Source organism: Thamnophis elegans, chromosome 9 (assembly GCF_009769535.1).
Source record: "Thamnophis elegans isolate rThaEle1 chromosome 9, rThaEle1.pri, whole genome shotgun sequence".
In the NCBI taxonomy this organism is placed as follows: domain Eukaryota; kingdom Metazoa; phylum Chordata; class Lepidosauria; order Squamata; family Colubridae; genus Thamnophis; species Thamnophis elegans.
The window spans coordinates 31,080,353-31,101,323 of record NC_045549.1 but is presented as its reverse complement, the minus strand read 5'-3'; the positions used below and the strand labels follow the sequence as shown (position 1 = coordinate 31,101,323).

At 39.0% G+C, this 20,971-nt stretch overlaps 1 protein-coding gene across 1 annotated transcript in view; it reads left to right on the top strand.

The window, feature by feature from the left end:
• The window catches only part of HHIP (hedgehog interacting protein), a 91,513-nt gene that overhangs the window by 3,666 nt on the left and 66,876 nt on the right, over nt 1–20,971 (top strand). Inside the window, exon 2 of the mRNA XM_032224535.1 lies at nt 17,858–18,050. Within this exon, the coding sequence (XP_032080426.1) occupies nt 17,858–18,050 (193 nt within the window). The remainder of the gene's footprint in view (nt 1–17,857; nt 18,051–20,971) is intronic.

Sequence of the window (20,971 nt, the reverse complement as noted above, 5' to 3'; positions counted from 1 at the left end):
AGTTAAAGTAAAGCAGCGTGCTCAGCAGTTACTTTAATTACAAAGAACCTCCAAAGTTAAGATTACATTTGTCAGCCCTTTGATAATTTTATGATCAAAATTAATGATTGCTAAGAGAAACATAGCCAGTCTCTTAAGAATCACAAAGCTGAAACAGAGATAAAATGACAATCTTCTCTTGTGTAATTTATCATTGACATTTTATTCTTTGATTTAATTCACTAATCTCATCAGCAAATAATACATTCTAATATTTTGTGTGTGGTTTAAAGGTTTGCTTGCAAACTGTCAAGTATAGTGGTTTTTCTCTATCTTAGATGGTTTCACAACTGAGGTTCTTGTGGAATGAATGAAAAGTAATTGTTTTCAAGTGTGCCCTTTTAAGATCATTTTTTTGTCTAATTCTTTCTTAAACAAAAGCTATTGTTGAACACATCCAACTAAACAAATAACTCATCTTGGGGTTCCTTTAACAGCTGCCTTGGTACAATGATCTATTGTCCTAAAAATGAAACTGAACTTCTTAATGACATAATCTAGCACTATAGACCTGATAAAATTTATGTCCAAACTGGCAGATAAACAAGCTTGCAATTAAAAGAAATTACCATAGTTTTAAGTTTCAAATACTGACTAATGTTAAAGCTTGAACTAAAAGATTTGAACTTTTCTCTTCCCCCAATCTCAAACATCACTTATCTACATGAACCCAGGTTTCATATGCAGAAATTATGTCAATCTGTGTTCATTGTGGTTTTTGCTATTAACTTATTGCCAGGCCAAATCTTTCAATAACTGCCATTACTTTATCTGAATTGTCTAAAAGGTAATAAATTAAGAGGTGTAATAAATTAGCCAACACTAGACAGAATAATTAGAATGGATGTTACAAAAGTGTAACTCAATATGATTTTATGGTTTTATATATTACTTTTGAAAACAAAAAACAATTAGCACATTTTTTTAGCTTCAAGACATGCTTATTATTAAAATAAATTTGAATTTATTGGTGCTTTTGAAGCAATTAATCCATTTATTCATGTCCAGTACATTTTTTTTGCCAGTTAGTAAAGCCAAGAACTGAACGTTATGTACTGCATATGAGCAAACATTTTCCAAAGATCAGGTTGAGTAACTGTCATCTTCATTTCAAAATAGCTCAATTAACAGATCCATTTTTGAGAATAATCGAGAACAGACCTTTGTGGGCAAAATTGCCAGGTTTGGTACCTGATATCCATTCTGTCATCACCACTGAAGACCTCAACATTACTATTTAAAAATTAGGTTAAGACTAGATATGTTGTCTCCGAAAAATGACTGATCAAACCAATTTGGGCACTGAATGTTCCTGCACATGCTAGACAGACATGTGTAGCCACTGCAGTTGTTGGTTTATATGGTGTTTCAACAGTGTGCATTGCTTCATAAGCTTGACAGCACCAATGGATGAGGCCAAACCAGGTAGGGAGGTTTTCACAGTAAGCTCAGGGAAGTCTTTAATGGCTCTTTGTACCATTTCTTCTATCCTCCCTCTGAACATCTTCCAGCAGAAGGAACTCTTTGGGTATGTGCTTTTCCAACATATAGATGATATGACCTGCCCATAGATTTTTTCGCTCATCAGCCCTGAGTGGACTGATCATAGACCTGATGGTAGTAAAGTATGTTTGAAAAGACATTGGAAAATTTATTTTTTTCAGCTACAGTAGATAATGATGAGTTGGCTAGTCTGATGTCTTGGAAGGTAGCCATATGAGCACCTGAGCTCATATAAGTAATTCCGTAATGTGACCACAATGTTCATATGACATCTAGATTTCAAAAATGGGGTTTTCCTGTAGAAACATTTCCATATTTCAGGAAGACTCATCTAGCACACATTTGATTTTCATGTCTCAAACCGTTCAGAGACATTTGTAGCATGTAGACACCTTTGTTTGACTATGCAGCAGGGCACAATATGGAAGATTTTGTGGCATTTCTAAGGATGCAGTTTTATTGAGGGTAGTATAGTTGTCTGCCCAGATGATAAATATTTCCCTGTGTGTATTCTTAAAATCTTTTATCATGGCCAGCCCAACTATATAGGCTAGTGTTTCACAACTTTGCCACTTTTAAGAAGTGTGTACCAACTGCCAGAATTCTGGGAGTTTAAGTTCACACATCTTAAAGTTGCCAAGGTTGAGAAACGTTGCTCTAGGCAAACAAGACAAATCTAGGATACCAGAAATATTTGCCTCTGATATTTAGATGAACATTAAAAAGTGAATCAGACCAAATAATCATCCATAAGGGAACTCAAAGGCAATAACAGAATTTCCCCATTTCTTGGCCCCATTGCAGGTGTCAAGAATATACTGTTTCTTGGGTTAGAAATAAAATAGAATTGCCATCACCAGTAGCTACTGTGAGACCAATCTACTTAAGTCCTGTTGAAATTACCAAAGTTAATAGGCATCATCAGTTTCCAGACAGATAAAACAACCCCCCAAAATCCCCAAACTTCAATATTCCAACGTAATTGCTTTTTAAAAAACATCTTCTTTACCTAGAAGTTTTCTGAATCTTCTATTATTTAGCATTTTATGATTATGACCCTGATGATAATTTTCTGAGTGAGAAAAACTTGTCTCTTTACACTTGCACTGATAAGATGTAATTTTATGAATATGATGTACATTCTATTTGCTCACACTTTTTTCTAAGCTAGAAATATATCAGTGTAAATTCATCATAGGGGAGTACAATAATTTTGGTTGCGCTCTTCCTGAATCATTTCTAAAATGTAATTTTCATTAATTTATTATGAATTTTTAAAATAATCTTATTTTTTATTCATCTGGTACATAAATCTGTTTTGGGCAAGTTGTTTTTTCCCCTCTCTTGCTTGTGGACATGTTTTTATTTTCTGATTACATAATGACATTTGACTATTTTTCTGAAATACATAATTACATTCTGTTCATAAAATACACATTAGAAATAGAAGCTAGTGATAAAAATGAAATGTACTGTATTTCTAACCTGAAAGCAAGTCTAAAATGTTAGGGCTGTCTCTACTGTACAATTTACAAAATAGGAAATTGTTGCACAACATTAAGGGGAAAAAACATTGACAAGAACAATTTAGAATATAGCTGAAAGGTACCTTAGATGTCTTCTAGTCCTGCTCCCTGTTCAAGGAAGAGACCTTATACCAGTGATGGCTAACCTTTTTGCCATCATGTGCCAAAAGCAGGGGGAGCTCGGGGGGGGGGTCATGCATGCGTGTGCCCACATCCATAATTTTATGCGCCCCTGCACTCTCCCTGCTTTTGGCATGTGATGGCACGGTTTTTCGCCCTCCCCAGGCTCCAGACTCTTTCTGGGCGCCTGGGGAGGGCAAAAAAGGCTTCCCCAACCCCCCAGAGGCCCTCAGAGACTGGAAAAGGCTCGTTTTCTGTATTCCTGTTTGCGTGTTGGGCTGTTTTTTGCCCTCCAAAGGCTTCAGGAGACTTCTCTGAAGCCTCCGGAGGGAGAAAAACAGTCCAATGTGCAAAACGGAAGTCTGGTCCAGAACTTCTGGTTTGTGCATTGGGTTATTTTTTGCCTTCCAGAGGCTTTAGATAAGTGTGCGCATGCGCGCTAGAGCTGACAGGGCAACACCTCATGTGCCCTAAGAAATGGCTCATGTGCCATCTGTGGCACACATGCCATAGGTGCACCATCACGGCCTTATACCATTTCAGACAAGTGGCTGTCCAGTCTCTTCTTAAAAACCTCTAGTGATGAGGTATCCACAATTTCTGAAGGAAAACTGTTCCACTTGTTAATTGTTCTCACTATTAGGAAGTTACTGCTTAATTCCAGGTTTCTTCTCTCCTTGATTAGTTTCCAATGATTGTTTCTTGTCTGGTGCTTTGGAGAATAATTTGATCCCTTCTGCTTTGTGTCAGCCCCTCAAATATTGAAATACTGCTATCATCTCACCCTTGGTTCTTCTTTTCTCTAGACTAGTCAAACCTAAATCCTGCAACTGTTCTTCACATGTTTTAGTTTCCAGGCCTTTGATCATCTTAATTGCTCTTCTCTGAACCTTTTTCAAGGTCTCAACAGCATTTTTTGTAGTGTGGTGACCAAAACTGGTTGCAGTATTCCAGGTGTGGTCTTACTAAGACTGAACAACAACTTGCTTGCGATATTCTGCACAGGCAAGAACTTTAGAAGAAATGGACTAAACTTTCCTACAATTTCAAGGGAGGAATAAGGAAATAATTGTATATTCCTAAAGTAGAGACTCTTGCTAAGAAAGCCAGCAAAATTATCCCTAAGCGCTCTTTTCCAGTACACACCTATTCAGGGGACAGTAAAGCAAATTGGATGCCAGCTGGACGCTTTGGATCATAGCAGTCCAATCAGAAGCTATTATCAGGAGTACTTTGTGTTAAGGAAGAGGGCAAAAAATTCATATTTCTTTTCTACCTTGGATCATTTCTATGTTTATTCTTCATTTATCTTTTCTGTCTATTCTAATGTGGATTTGGCAAACTCTTATTAGGACACTCCTGTGCTTTGTAATACTTTAAAGGTAAAACTCATCACATCTACTAGAAAAGATTTCCACTATTAAAATAGTGCAGCCTTGCCAATGCTATAATCAGACACTACAATGTCTTCTCAAGTGAGTATGCGTACTATTTTGCTTAAAATAGAAATACTTGATCATAAATCAGTAAATTAGTTGGTTCTAAAATAAAAACAAAGGCTGGTAGATAACATTAACTGCTATTCAGGATACATGAGATATTAATGGCTGTTCAATGCTTGGATAAAAACTATTTCAGAAGGGATGTAGGAGGTAGGCTAGTTTTTAGAGCAGAATTTCGTTGTATTTATTTTGTACAATGACAATAAAGACTATACTGTAATAATTCCTTGGCCACCCTTTGAGCTGTATGAGCTTATCATCTGATTCTGTCAGTTTTCACATGCTTCCTATTCAAGGCTGAAAATTGTAGCAAAGATTGTAGCAAAACCATTAGTTTTAAGACTAGCAGTTGCAGTCTATGATGCTGAAGCAAAAATTCTGAAAGCAGCTCATCATGTGTGTGTGTTATTTAAGTGTAAAATGACTTTAATGATGATCATTATGCTAAAGGTTGCTTAGAGATTACTAATCTAAGTGATATTCCTGTTGCCACAGTTGGAATTAAATCTGCTAAATTCTAAATACGTTAAGCATTATTCTGTTTATTTTCCAGTGGAAGAGAGGGAGTGGTCACATGTGGCTTTTCTCAAAGTCTGATTGGTCCAAGACTGAAAGTAAAACTTCTTAAATGCTCCTTCCTGCCTTTCTAGCCCAGTTTCCTCTCAGTCTCTTGGTCCAAGCACTGCTTGAGTTGTGAGTAGAGAGATAGTGTGTATTTTTTTGCTAAGTTGATTCAATTGGTTTATACATTCGGTTTAATTGGACATTTAAAATTGCTTAAAATTGTTTGAAAATTTATTCCTCGTAGCTGCGGCCCAGGGGTCAGTTTTTTCTGCCTCCGGTGGTGGGGGGCCTATGGGGTGTTCAGGGACTCCCATCTGCAGACTTATCACCCGGGGTTGCGGGGGTGCTGTGCTCCAGCGCACCTGTTGCGGAGGCTGTGGTTCGTTAGCAAGCCAGCAGAAAGCGCCACAAGGTCTGCGGAGCCGCCATTCGCATTGGGCTGGCTGCCGCGCGCTGCACTTAAAAGGGGTGTGTGAGCCGTTGGTGCTGTGTTGGGTGCTCAGGAGAGCCTGTTACGGCGTTGTCCAGCCCTTCTCCTTGCTGTGCCGGCTGTTGGTGAGTTCCGGTGGCCATTTTGGTTGCCACTACATGCGCGAGGCCTTCCTCGCTCAAGCGTCCATTGGGGGACACAGGCTGGGGGGGGGGCGATCGGCCTAGCCTGTCTGCTTTCCTTTGGAGGCCCAGGCTCCGGTGGGGCCTACAGAGGCCTGCTCTTCCTCTGCACCTTCCAGGACACATAAGTGGGGAGTATGGAGGAGGGATCAGGAATCCCCCAGGGCCAGGCAGAAGGCCCATTGGGGGGAGAAGTGGGCCTGGAGCATGGGCCCAACACTGGGGAGTTCCTGGCAAGGCCTTTGGCAGCCAGCGCCTCTCTAGGGCCTCCACAAGGGAGGAGGCCAGGAGGCACAAGGCGTTAGAGAAAACTTTTGTCAGGGCTGAGAGGCAGGCCAAGTCTCCTAGGCCTGCCTCTCCTAGCAGATCCAGGTCCCCAATTAGGCCTCCTTCTGGGCGTTCTTTGCCTCGAGGTTTCAGCCCTTCTTCTTCCTCGGGCTTCCCAGCCGGGCCTCACAGCTACTCCAGGCGAATGAGGTCTCCTTCCCCCTCTCCTGTAGTTTCCCCTCGCCTGGCAGGGGGCAGCTATGGAGATCCCTTGGAGGGGACATCTAGGGGGCCTCATTCCTCACGCAGGTTGGCGTCTCAGGGGCCTAGCATGTCTAATAGGGACATGGCAGATGTGGAACACCTCCATGAAGGTATTAAATGGTTCATTTCTGCAGCCATTTTGCGGGGCATTGCCCAAAGGGACAGGAGTTCCCATTCTTCCAGGTTTCAAGGGGGACCAGGCCGGTACTAGTATAGGACTTCCTCCACATCCATGGTTAGCGAGGCCTCGGACTTGGGGGAGGAGAATCCTCATGATATGGGGTTTTCAGAGGACAAGGATGCGGCACCACCCGATCCTCCATCTTCCTCGGGCCCAGCCATGTTCAAGACACTCCTGAACAAGGCGAGTAAGACCACCAAAATTGGGATGGGGGATCCACGGTTCCCCCGCCTAGGGACCTGGACATGTCCATGTTTTCCAACATGGCTACGAACAAGGAGGAGATTCCTGCTCCCCCTTGTTTATGGAGGTCCTGACCAACCAGTGGGCCCGCCCCTCCAATTTTTCTAATCCAGGGAGTAATGTGGAGCAGGCCTTTGCCCAAGCCATCCAGTTGCCTGTTATTGACACTCCTATTGCTACCTTGGTTTTCTTGTCCCCGGTGGTGTCTGGGGATGTGGTGGATAAATTGAAACCTGAGGATAAGCGTGCTGAGCTTACACTGAGGAAGAATTTCAATGCCACTGCATGGGCCGTTAAATCTGTGGCGGCGGCCTCTTATTTCAACTGGACTACTGTCATGTGGCTACACCAGCTCCAGGGTCGCATACCGATTCAGGATGAGCGACTCCACCAGGATCTGACAAAGATCATTGCGGCCTCTCAATTCTCGGCGGATGCAACTCTGGACATGGTCAAGTTTGCGTCCAGTGCATTGGCCACATCCGTTACCTCCCACCATCTCTTATGGCTTAGGAATTGGCAGATGGATAACAAGGCCAAGTGGAATCTGGGGCTGCCCCTTTTAAAGGTCCCAATCTCTTTGGGGACCTATTCTCAAACCTATTCTTGTTGAGAATAAGGACAAGAAAAAGGTCCTTCCATCCAATACCAAAAAGCCCGAGATGCGGTCTCATCCTTATTGTAGGCAATCTTATAGGGCTCCTGACTATGACCATCACCAACGTTTCTTCTCTTTTAAGTCCGAAAGACAGTATTCCAGGTCGTCCTACCAGGACAGAGGCAGGTTTCAACACCAGTCACGGCGGCCCTTTCATGGAGGCGGAGGTCGCCCCTACCGCAGAGGGAAGTGACTCAAACCCGAGTCGTCCCATAGGCGGCCGTCTGCTCCTCTATGCGGATCAGTGGGACGAGATCACGTCAGACGCCTGGGTCAGGTCCACGATTCGTCATGGCCTCAGGTTAGAGTTTCTCTCCACCCCACCCCACCCCCGAACCTCTTCTGGTCATTCCCTCCGTCTCGGAGCCTGGAGTGCCGCCACCTGATGGATCAGGCCATAAAACACCTTCTATACATTCAGGCGGTGGAGGTAGTTCCCCAAGGGGAAAGGGGATTGGGCCACTACTCCAACCTGTTTGTGGTCCCGAAGAGTTTGGGGGGCTGGAGAGCAATTCTGGACCTCAAGCGTCTGAACCAATTCTTGGTATACATGCACTTCAAGATGTCTTTCCTAAAGTCTACCCTTCAGGGCATCCAAAAGGGGGATTTCTTGGCTTTGATAGACCTGATGGAGGCCTATCTTCATATTCCAATTCTCCTGGCTCATTGCAGGTTTTTGATATTTTCCCATGGGGAGCACCATTACCAGTACTGGGCTCTTCCCTTTGGGTTGGCCTCAGCCCTACGCACGTTTATGAAGGTGCTGGCGGCACTAGCAGCTCACCTCCGCTCCATCCCAGTAAGGCTCCAATGCTACCTAAACAATGTCTTGGTTCAGGCGGGTTCCCTTCCCCGGGTGATGGCGGACCTTCGTCTTACCATTCAGAATCTTCAGGCCCTGGGGTTTTTGGTGAATTTTCCAAAGAGCCATCTGTCCCCGTCCACATGTATTCTCCACCTGGGGACGGTCATAGACTCGGTGTCGGGAGTGGTTCGTCTGTCCCCAAACCACCAAGCAAGTCTGTGGCTGTTAGCAGAAAAGGTACGCAGAAGTTGGTCAGTTTCAATTCTCACGTTATTGCAGTTGTTGGGCAAGATGGTCTCTTGTATAGGGATAGTTCTGTGGGCCAGGCTCCAACTCCGGCCTCTTCAGTGGGAACAGGCTTTGAGAATACCCACACATGACCACTCCCTCTCTTCTCCTGAAAAACACGTTCAGGTAAGATCAATGTTCTTTTTACTCATTATTTTTGAACTTGCTACTTGAGTTGCTCTGTATTAGTTTGGCTACAGAAAACATGTGATGCAGTCAAAGAAAAATATGATATAATTTTTTGAAGGTATAGTTCTAAAAGGGACGTGGTGTATAGTAAAAGTGATGTGGTGGCTCAGTGACTAAGAAGCTGAGCTTGTCGATCGAAAGGTCGGCAGTTCGAATCCCTAGTGCCGCATAACGGGCTGAGCTTCCATTACTTGTAGGCTTCTGCCTACTTAGAAGTTCGAAAGCACGTAAAAAATGCAAGTAGAAAAATAGGCACCACCTTTTGTGGGAAGGTAACAGTGTTCTTTGCACCTTTGGCATTTAGTCATGCCAGCCACATGACCACGGGGACATCTTCGGACAGTGCTGGTTCTTCGGCTTTGAAACGGAGATGACCACAGCCCCCTAGAGTCGGGAACGACTAGCACATATGTGCGAGGGGAACCTTTACCTTATAGTAGTTTACAAATATGGAATATAAAGAGGAATGCCTAATAATTAAATTGATATTCCAATGTCAAGGCAATCATAATACCTTCAATACATTTCATTAGCTTAAATGTATTAAATCACAAAATTAAATCAACCTCTGATCTACTTTGAAGATAACTTATATGGTTACCATCAAACCAATAAAACATGATGGTCATTATATGTTGTAGAATTGCAGTATCTCAGAAGATGCAGGAAACTATACATATAAATTACAAAAGATATAACTGAATTAACAATCCTGGAATTGGCAAAGATAGCAATTGATTGAGCAGAATGAGTGCAGTATATAGCAAAAACAATTATACTTTTGCTTGAACAATTCATTAATAATTACAAATCTAAGTCATAACACATACCTCTCATATACCATGTCCTCAATAAAGTTAGTAGGTGTTGAATATCAAATTAATTGGTTACAACATTTATTAGAAGGCAGAAAATAGCTGGAATGCTACCCATTATTTTTTGGAAGGAAAAAGTATAATTAGTATAAGTATGCATGCATAAATCAATTATTGTGAAACATCTTGAGCAAATCCCAAAATTATGAAGTTTATAACATAAAAAATAAGAATAAGTTGATTCTTTTTTTACTAAGGACTACTATACTCCTTTAGTGTTGTGTAAAACTCATTAAAATTAGTCAATGAACAGCTTAAGTTTTTAAAAACTCTTATCTAATAAAAAATAGATATTTCACTCTGTTTTAAATAATACAAAATCCAAAATATGTTGTAAGTATACAGAGAGGATAAGTAACTAAAATATCAATAAAGGAGAATACTTGTAGTTCAAGGTTGAAATTTCAAAATTTTAAAATTGAGTTTCTTAAAAAAACTACTTTGCAAGTACAATATATTTTACTCAATATCTGAAATAATATACAGGGCGGGGCATAACCTTTTCCTAGGGGGTCACAGCAACACTTGTAATAACAACACAAATAATTCATACACCATTCGAAAGCCCATCAAAAACTGAGTTTATTGACACGATTTAATAGTCAGTATGACCACCATTAGCCCTTCGAACAGCATTCAAACGAGGTGGATAAGAACACAACAAATCTTCAAACAGTTCCGTTCGATTTTCCAGATTTTTCAACACAGTTTCCAAATTCATTCTCAAAGTTTCAACCGAATATCGATTTTGACCTTGCTCCTGAATCATCAGAGCTTCCACTTCATCCTTAATTATGGCCCCAATGTTCTCTGCCGGATTGAGATCTGGCGAATTTCCCGGCCAGACGTCATTGCCCCAAAATTCGACATTGTTTTCCTTTAACAATTGCTGAGTCGCATTTGCACGCATGCAAGGAGCTTTGTCATGAAGAAAGACAGCCTCACCAACCACCAAGACATTGTCTGGATCACTGAGAAATGGAATGACATTCTCCAATAAAATTTTCTCACGGAAATAACTGCCATCCCAGGATTCCCCTTTATCCTTCAAAACCCAATGCAGTTTCTTGGCTGTGAAAATGACGAAAATCCCGATGCAAGTCGGATTGCGAACGATTTGTCGATATCGTTCATGTTTGGCGATGTCGTCGACGTCTTTAGCCCAAATTCGATCGTTCTGGAAATTCGGTTTTCGAATGGCATAAACGAAGAATTCGTCAGATGGCGCCAAATGAAGAAAATCTTCCTCGGTCCATTCAGACAACCAATCGCACAACCAAAGCCGATCTTGAACGTGTGTTTGAGTTTTCAATGGTTTGCAAATGACGTGGAATGGCTTCAAACCTTCTCGTTCTCGATATCGGCCGATTGTCCTTTGATCAACTCGTTTTCCACGAATTTGAAGGATTTCTTGGGCCACTTTTCGGTTTCCTTTTCGTTGTTTGCGACTGCCAGTTGCAATGATGGCTTTGCTTTCTTGGGACAGTTGCAGAGGACGCCCTTCTCCAAATTTTGTGAAACATTCTTGGGCTGTTTTGTTCCAATTATCAGTAACCCAATCCGGATGACGTTTCAATTTGTTTGCAATCCATTTTCGATTGATAAACGTCGCTCCAGCATCGCGAGCCTCTCGAAAGGCAATGCATTTTATTCTGTCAATGATCCTTTGTTCTTCCGAATCGAATTTTCCAGCCATTCTTAAAGCAAATTTAACATTTAATAGCTCATTCAATTCAGTTTTTTATGGGCTTTAAAATGAGGTGTCGCGGAAGTTGTAAACTGCTGTCGATCTTGCTGTGACCCCCTAGGAAAAGGTTATGCCCCGCCCTGTACAGTATACAGTAATTCAATGTTCAATTCCTTGACGTTACTCTCTGAGCTTGGTTGCAAGAAAACAACCAATGTCAGAGAACAAATGGTTGTAAGTCGATGACTATCTGTATACAGTTATCAGTGAGGTAAAAATAAAACAACTGCCAATCAAGCACCTCACAGATTCCAACCCCATACATTTTTATGTCATACCCAACTTGTCTGAAAAAGTCACATACAGAAAGAAAAAGTATGTAGCCAACAATAAATAGAAACTTGGAGGAACACTTACACTTCATTCAAGTTGTCTTAGCAAGATCAAGGCTCATGCGCCCAACTATTAAGGTAACTACTATAGAGACCGTCCTTGACTTACAATCATTTGTTTTGCAACTGTCTGAAGTTAGGATAGTGTTGAAAAAAGTGACTTGCTCAAAGATCCTCACACTTACAACTATTATAGCTTTCCTATGGTCACATGATTGCAACATAGGTGCTTGCCAACTAGCTCATACTTACAACAGTTACATGCAGTCATGTGATTATCATTTGCAATTTTACCAGCTGGTTTCTGACGAACAAAGTCAATGGGGCAACCAGGTAAGGAATGTCACAAGTGACAGTTACTTGATGTCTTGCTTTAAAAAAGCATCCCCCCCCAAAAAAATGGGTGCAATCATGTGATGCTTTACTCAACTTTTAATGAGGAATTTTCTGATCCCTATTATAGTCATAGTTTGTGGATTACCTGTAACTTATTGGTTCATCATAGAAGTACTTGACTCAAGTATCTGCTGATGGATACACGTCAGCTTAGCTATACAGAGATCAAACAGAAAGTTCCAGATGTTTTCTCAGTCTTTAATCCGCAGAGCCCATGGTGACAAGCTCAATCATTAACATTGCAGAGTCAATGTATTCTGAATAAAAGAGAGGTTGTAGTAAAATTACAGTAGTTATCTAGTTTTGACAGTAGTTTTTTTGAAAAGCAACATGAAAACGGGGAAAAAATCTACAGCTTCATTTACAAAACAATTGTTTAAAGTAGGATGGGGTGAAAGAAAAGTAGGGGTGAAAGAAAACATTTCCACTTACTTGCCTAACAGTGATGTGATGTTCTCTAATCAGGTTGGTTTCTAAGAACACCATCCAATTGGAGATGAATGGAGCAAGCCCTAAATATGTTTCAGCTGTAATTCTTTTGTTGCAAGCAATGGCTGCTAACATAATTTCCATCTCTATTTTGATTGCTGCTGTGTCAGGTCTCAATTTTCTCCCCCCCCCCCTATTTTTTCTTGTAGTAAACATCACTGTTACTCCTGTTCTTCCTCCCACAGTCTTTTTCAAATGCTGATACTATCCAAAGTTTCAGCTGCCACTGTCAGCTCTTTATGTCACAGCTGCCTTTTTCCTTTGGGCAGCCCAGCCATGCAGCTGTAAGAAGCACAAAAGCTATTGCAGCTACTGCTGTCCAGTTTCCACTACATTCTCCACTCAGGGAAGTATTGTGGCCAACACATATCTTCTAGGTCAGCTCAGGCACTTTGGAAACACTGAGTCAGGAATCAAGCCAGCTGTTGCCTAATTTACATAACACCTATGCTGCATCGGGAAATTAATACTGAGATAAAGTTTTTGCCGCTAATACTTTGTAAGGCTAATAATTTCTTTTCCACTTTGTGGTTCTTTAAACTGCAAGAGATGTTCCATCTTACTTTAAAGAATGGGGCAATAGGATTGGAGGTTGTATGCCCAGCCCATCTTCTTCTTCAAAGAGCCGAGGTGGCGCAGTGGTTAAATGCAGCACTGCAGGCTACTTCAGCTGACTGCAGTTCTGCAGTTTGGCTGTTCAAATCTCACCGGCTCAGGATTGACTCAGCCTTCCATCCTTCCGAGGTGGGTAAAATGAGGACCCGGATTGTTGTTGGGGGCAATATGCTGACTCTGTAAACCGCTTAGAGAGGGCTGAAAGCCCTATGAAGTGGTATATAAGTCTAACTGCTATTGCTATTGCTATTCTCCCACCCATTTAGGGCCCATTTACTATACAAGTAATCCTCGACTTACAACAGTTCATTTAGTGACTGTTCAAAGTTACATCACTGAAAAGAGTGTGAAAAATGACAATTTTCACACTTATGACCATTGCAGCATCCCCATGGTCACATGATCAAAATTCCAATGGTTGGCAATTGACTCACATTTATGACGGTTGCAGTGTCCCGGAGTCATATGACTAACTTTTGCAATCATCTCACAAGCAACGTCAGTGGGTAAACCAGTTTCACTTAACAACTGTGTTAATAATTTACCAACTGCAGTGATTCACTTAAGAACTGTGGCAAGAAGAATCATAAAATGGGACAAAACTCACTCAACAAATGTTTCACTTAGCAACAGAAAGTTTGGGTTCAATTGTGCTCATAAATTGAGGACTTCCTGTATTTCAGAATAATGTCTATGCTTATTAATTGAATATGTAATGGCCTAGTTTATGTATCATTTTTGTTTGCCAGTTATCAAAAGTAGGATACTCCATTGATGTGAATTGATGGCAAGACAGATATGTACAAAACCAGATTATTATTAAATATCTACACCGGTGTTAGTGTAGTCCTAGGACTTCTAGGGATCCATCAAGGCCTTCCCAGAGGTCTATGAAATCAAAATTATTTCACAGCAATGTTGAAAAATAATGCAATATTACAATCACATCAAACAGTTGTGTGAAATAGTGGTAGGCAGCAAATGAATCAATTATAATTTTAATACAATAAATATTGATTAAAAATGCTCCTTTGTGGTCTTTAATTTTTAAAAGTGGGAAAGGGTCCTAAGAGAAGAAAGTTTAAGAAAAATAGATCTAGACTATTTTATACTTTGAATCTTCCCGCTATGCAAAGAGCACAATGGTTTGATGGTCTGAATCTCTTTTTGTGGACATTGTGCTTACTAATAAGGAGCAGCTAGTTAATTATGTGCTATCAGATTGTTACCAATTCCTATGGACACAAAGATAGATTTCCTCCACGATGATTCCTAACTTGCTTTTTCCAATCTTCTAACAGTGCACTCATCACCACTGTGTTTGAGTCAATCTATCTGGCTGCTGGTTGTGCTCTTCTTTTCTTTCCTTCCAACGGTCTTAGCACTGGAGCCTTCATTTTTAGCTCTATTGAGAAATCTGGGTAGATTTGTTTGAGGATCCATTTGTGTTCTTGGCTATTCACAATATTTTCAGGAAACCTCTCCAATACCAAAGTTCCAAAACATCAATGCTCTTTTCATTCCACTTGTTCAAAATCAACTTTTGCTTTTAAGAGATGACTTGCTTAACAATTGTATTACTTAGCAACCAAAATTCAAGTACCCATTGTGGTTCTAAGTGGTATCTGTATTACAAGATCCATAAATATTCTTTGCTACCTTCATCCTCAGTTACCTTTTAAAGAATGTTCTGCAGGTATACTGTAAATCAGTTAAATGTTTTGATGGATCTTGTTGCTCATGACCTTCAACATACTTTTAAATTAGTTTTTCAAACTAATAATAGTTATACACAAACTTTCAATCATTTATGGTCAATGGACCTCATAATAAATATATTATTTAACAATCCAATTTATAATGTAAGGTCAGTGGGAGAAATAGAAATATGAACAATTTGTGATATTTGCCAGTTTGGATAAAAATCCAAGCTGGATGAACTTACAGGTAGTCTTCAACTTACAACTCTATTTGAGCCTCAAATTTCTGTTGTTAAGTGAAACATTTGTTAAGTGAATTTTGCCCCATTTCATGACCTTCCTTGCCTAAGTTGTTAAGTGAATCACTGCAGTTGTTAAGTGAATCTGACTTCCTTATTGACTTTGCTTGTGAGAAGGCTGCAAAAGATGATCACATAACCTTAGGACACAGCAACAGTCATAAATATGAACCAACTGCCAAACATTTGATTACATGATATTGGGCAGGCTGCAAAGATTATAACTCTAAAAATGGTCATAATAATTTTTCAGTGCCATTGTAACTTTGAACTGTCACTAAATAAACTGTTGTAAGTTGAGGATTACCTATATAGGTATGAGGTCATAATGATAACATCATATTTGAAATGCAGTTTTTTTCCAGGATAGAAAATGCAAGTTTTATGACATCATAAAAAGAAACAGGTTAAAATATTATCTGTTCTGTATGCCTAAGAATTTATGATTATTGTAGTAGTTTCCACTTCAATATATTTTAAGGATGGTTTTCTACTGCAGCTTCAACTTAGTTATTCTAAGCTTCAAACCACCTAGAACTGATATCAGATTGGTTTTCAGTTAACTTGATCTTTTTCAGCAGCCCAGAATGTTATTTTTCCTCCGAATACTGGCTGCATAGCTGAGGATTTTTTGTTGTTAAATCAACTTCCATATCTGTACACTAAAGTTAATATGCACATAAACAAGTTCATGAAGCATGTTCTCCTTATCTTCTGTGTATATGATGGTGTATATAAATCCAGTGTAATTTGCTGCTATACCATATCTATTAGTTGCTCTTTTGTGTGTCTCTAGTATGTGCTTATGTCAGACCTAAGGAAGGCAAGCCGACATCCAAATTGAGTAAAAGGCTAGAGAAGTGGTTTCCCCCCCCCCTTAATTAAAGAAATATCTTAGAGGAGCTATGATTTCATATATACTTTAGAAAGTTTAAAGGTAAAGGTTCCCTTTGCACATATGTCCTAGTTGTTCCCAACTGTAGGGGGCGGTGCTCATCTCCATTTCAAAGCCGAAGAGCCAGTGCTGTCTGAAGACATTTCTGTGGGCATGTGGCCGGCATGATTAAATGCTGAAAGCGCATGGAGCACTGTTACCTTCCCACCAAAGGTGGCTCCTATTTTTTTCTACTTGCATTTTTACATGCTTTTGAACTGCTAGGTTGGCAGAAACTGGGACAAGTAATGGGAGCTCACTCCATTACGCGGCGCTAGGGATTTGAACCACTGAACTGCTGACCTTTCTTAGCCACTGAGCCACGGCATCCCACCATTAGAAAGTTTAATAAACAATTATTAGAACCACAAAATAACATAAAATTAAACAAAATAAACTGCCATAAATTTACACGTTATAATAGTTATATGATCTTACAAGTGTATCAGTACTTGCCTTGTATAAAAGTTAACTTCACAATCTCTACCTATGACTACTTTTATCAATTGTGTAACTTGACCTTGTGAACTTTAAATTGATTAATTATATAAGTGTAATAGTGGTATCCTGTTTACTGTAGTTCTGTTAGAATAATGCAGTAAATTTGCATCATCATTATTTGGATTAATACAAACAAATAAATATAAAGAAAAATTATATGGTCTCTATATATATTGTGTATTTGTCAGTCCACAGTATCTTTAAAAAGATAAGAGAAGAATTTTTGCCAAGGTTTAGGTGTAAAATACTGGCTAAAGTTTAGCATATAGTAAAAATACTGTCTTGGAATGTATTTGGGCAAGCATAATACAGTATACTATATTATTATATTAAATGTAATTACTTTTCAGTATTACAGTAATTAGTAGCATAAATGCAAATTATCCTTTTATTGTTTGTGGTTTTTTCTTCAATTATCTCGAATTAGTAGGATGTAATTTTCACATATTTACAGTACCTTTATTTCAGTGAAAACAAAACATACATTATGGAATTATAACCTAACAACTTATCCAGACATAAACAGCAACAGCACTTTTTGTTGTATTGCTAAATGCTAGTAAAAAAAGATATGCACACCACAGCTTCAATTTTGTGTTCTGTTTACACACAAAGAATTAGGAAAAGAGAAGCCAGAGTTTTGTTACTTATTACATGAATACTTTAGCTTCATTATTCTACGTATTATTTGTGCTGATGCTAGAGTGAGAATTGCATCAGCACTTTTCCACAACCTGGTCTTCATCTACTAAAGCTTTCTAGTTCTTTTGTTAACAGTTTTACTCTGTCATGGGAGTGAGTGAAACCATGTGTAACAGGTATGCATATCAAATAGCCATTCTCAGGAAGAGCCAACCTATGCAATATGGGGAAGACCAACTTGGAATCATATGCAAACTATTATGCTTCAAATCAGGTTTCACAGAGCCAAATATGAGCTAGATGAGAGAAATTACTTGTATAGGGTATAATTGAATGTTTAAACATAAGCTATATTTTAAGCTATATTTTAATACCTGTGTGATATCATATATGATTATATTTTTATTATTTGATCACCAGAATTGCAACAATGACTTTTTTTTTGTACATACAATAGATTTAACAAATAACAATCTTGGTTAAATTAGCATAGCTTTTTACATTAGATTGCAGTGTGCTTTGCAGGATACAAAAAAGCTTATATGTTTCTGGTTTGTGGCTTACAGATCTTTTCTGTTACCAACAACACAGAATGTGTGAAGCTGCTGCAGGAGATCAGATGTGCTCACTGTTCACCGAATGCTCAGAATCTGTTCCACTCAACTGTGAAGGAAGCATTGGAAAGAGAACTAGCCCTTCCTTTCCTGTGCAAGGATTATTGCAAGGAATTCTATTACACTTGCAGAGGTCACATCCCAGGTAAAATATTGCAAAGAATAATAAATTAAGATGATATATAGCTACTGTGACCACATGTCCTTTATTATAAAGAACAGTCTTTTACTTCAGAAAGTTCTACTTTAAATGTATTTATTTTTCTAAAACTCATTTTTTTTGGTCCTTTATTTTGACATTTAACTTTCTCTGTACAAATGAAACCACTTAATGCAGTCTTTCACATTCATGTGAAAAATATGGTAATTGAATTATTTTAAAATGTACTGTTTGATTTTAGATATTTTTATTAGACTATGTGAATTTGTAGTTTTTCTTAATTCTGCTGTTTATAAAGCCAAGTTATCAACATAAACCTTTTTTTAAAATTCTTATAAGGACCTTTAAGATTTTCAAATTTTCAAATTTGTCCTTTATATTTTTCAAGAAAAAATGGTCACCATGTTTACTTAAATTTCGTATACATTGTAAAAAAAACTATTGATGTAATACTCATGTTCCCTATCGAGAAAGTACTGATTGTGATTATAAAATGTTACCTAGATCTGTGTTTCTTAATCAAGGATGCATATATTTTGAGCAGTTTAGTGGAACATAAAGCTTTAGACCAGTTTATTTGAGAGGGTGCATTTCCCATGGTTTATGCCTAACTGATATTGGGTAGGACAAGAAAATTGGTATGGTCTCTTTAAATAATGCCATCTCTGAGAACCCATGAAATATGCCACCTCAGCCAAGGCAGCTGTCATTAGAAGGTGAACCCTCCTGAGAGCCATGTAGCTTATTCATGGCATTCTAGAGGATCTTAAAAGACTTGGTTGTTCTCTCAGGTCTTGTGAGTAGGGTGAATGGAGCCACTTCTGGGTGGATTTTGTAAATGTTTTCCTGTTTGAAGTTACTTACATTTTTATAGGCCAGTGTTTCTACTGAAATAATTAACATCTTGGTCATTAGTCCACCACTAAGATTTGTTATGTTATTAGTCTGATGATATTTCCTCTGGAGGATTCCAGATGGCTTCCTTCAACTATTATTATTTTTTTAACTTAAACATTTTGGAGAGTTTCTAACTGACATAATTTTGTTATATAAGCAATTTTTAATCTGAGTATTGTATTTATGTTTTATATTGGTTTTGACTTGGCCTTTATACTCATTTTCAGATTTGTTTAGAAATGATGTATTACCACTGATTTTTTAATACTGAAATTAAAATATTGCTTAAGAGAAGGTTTAGATCTTAGATAATGTCTTGAAAGAAGAAATAGAAGCACTCAGGTACCATAAGAAGAAGAAGAAGCGAAGTGAACATGAAACAGGAGGAAAAAAAGATTGTTAAGTTCAAACGTGGATCAGAGGAATGATAAACAAAGTCTATCCCAAAAGATTAAATTATAATGTTATAATAATCTGGATGCAAATATGAATTATAATACTAAATGGCTTGTAAACATATTTCAAAAGTTTATCCTTATAAAAGAGATGATTTGGTAGTGATGCAAGAAGGCTAAATCAAACTTTCAACTGATTTATAGTTCTTGGAGAAATTCCATGGTATTGTTAAACACATCAGATAAACAGAGGCTTTTGATAAATACAAAAGACCACAACATTGTAAATGAGATTCTTCATGCACTATAAAACAGAAAAGAGAATTTATTCCATCCAAATCTATGTTGGATGATCACATAGGATCATAATCCAGAGGAATTTAGGGCAGTTAATTTTTCTAACCTCAATGGGTTTTAAGAGTACTCTATCCCTTTCTCTAATGGCAGAAAGTGAAGAGGAATTAAAGAGCCTCTTGATGCGGGTAAAGAAGGAGAGTGCAAAAGTTGGCTTGAAATGCAACATTAAGAAAACTAAGATTATTGGATCCGGCTCTCTCAATTCCTGACAAATAGATGGGGAAGAAATTGAGGTAGTGACAGATTTTACTTTCCTGAGCTCTAAGATCTCCGCAGATGGGACTGCAGCCAATAAATTAAAAGACGCTCACTCCTGGGGAGGAAAGCTATGGCAAATCTAGAGACCATACTAAAAAGCAGAGACATCACCCTACCAACAAAAGTGTGTATAGTCGAGGCTATGGTTTTCCCAGTTGCAATGTATGGCTGTGAAAGTTGGACCATAAGAAAGGCTGAGTGCTAAAGAATTGAGACCTTTGAACTATGGTGATGGAGAAGACTCCTGCAAATAGGAAAGAAAACGGTAAGTGAGCACCTGTCTACCCTAGATGAGTTCAAATCACCAGGACCGGATGGATTACACCCCAGGGTTCTGAAGGAGATCTCAGAACCACTAAACTATATCTTTCAGAGATCCTGGGGCACCAGGGAACTGCCAGAGGATTGAAAAATAGCTGATGTGATTCCCATCTTTAAAAAAGGGAAAAATAAATAAATCCAGGAAACTACAGACCTATCAGCTTGACCTCAATACCAGGAAAGATTCTGGAAAAGAAAATCAAGCAACGAATTAGCGAACACCTAGAAGCAAACAAAGTAATAGCCAAAAGCCAACATGTGTTTGTGAAAAACAGATCATGCCAGACTATTCTTATTGCATTCTTTGACAAAGTGACAAAATTAGTGGACCAGAGGAATGCCGTCGATATAGTTTTCTTGGACTTCAGTAAGGCATTTGATAAGGTAGACCATAACCTACTACTAGATAAAGTAGAAGAATGTGGGTTAGACAACATCACCACCAGATGGATTCGTAGCTGGCTGACCAACCACATTCAACGTGTAGTCCTCAATGGAACTGCATCTACATGGAGGGAAGTATGCAGTGGAGTATCCCAAGGCTCTGTTTTAGGCCCAGTACTCTTCAACATCTTATCAATTATTTGGATGAAGGAATAAATGGGGAACTCATCAAATTTGTAGATGACACCAAGCTGGCAGGAATAGCCAACACTCCAGAAGATAGGCTTAAGAAAC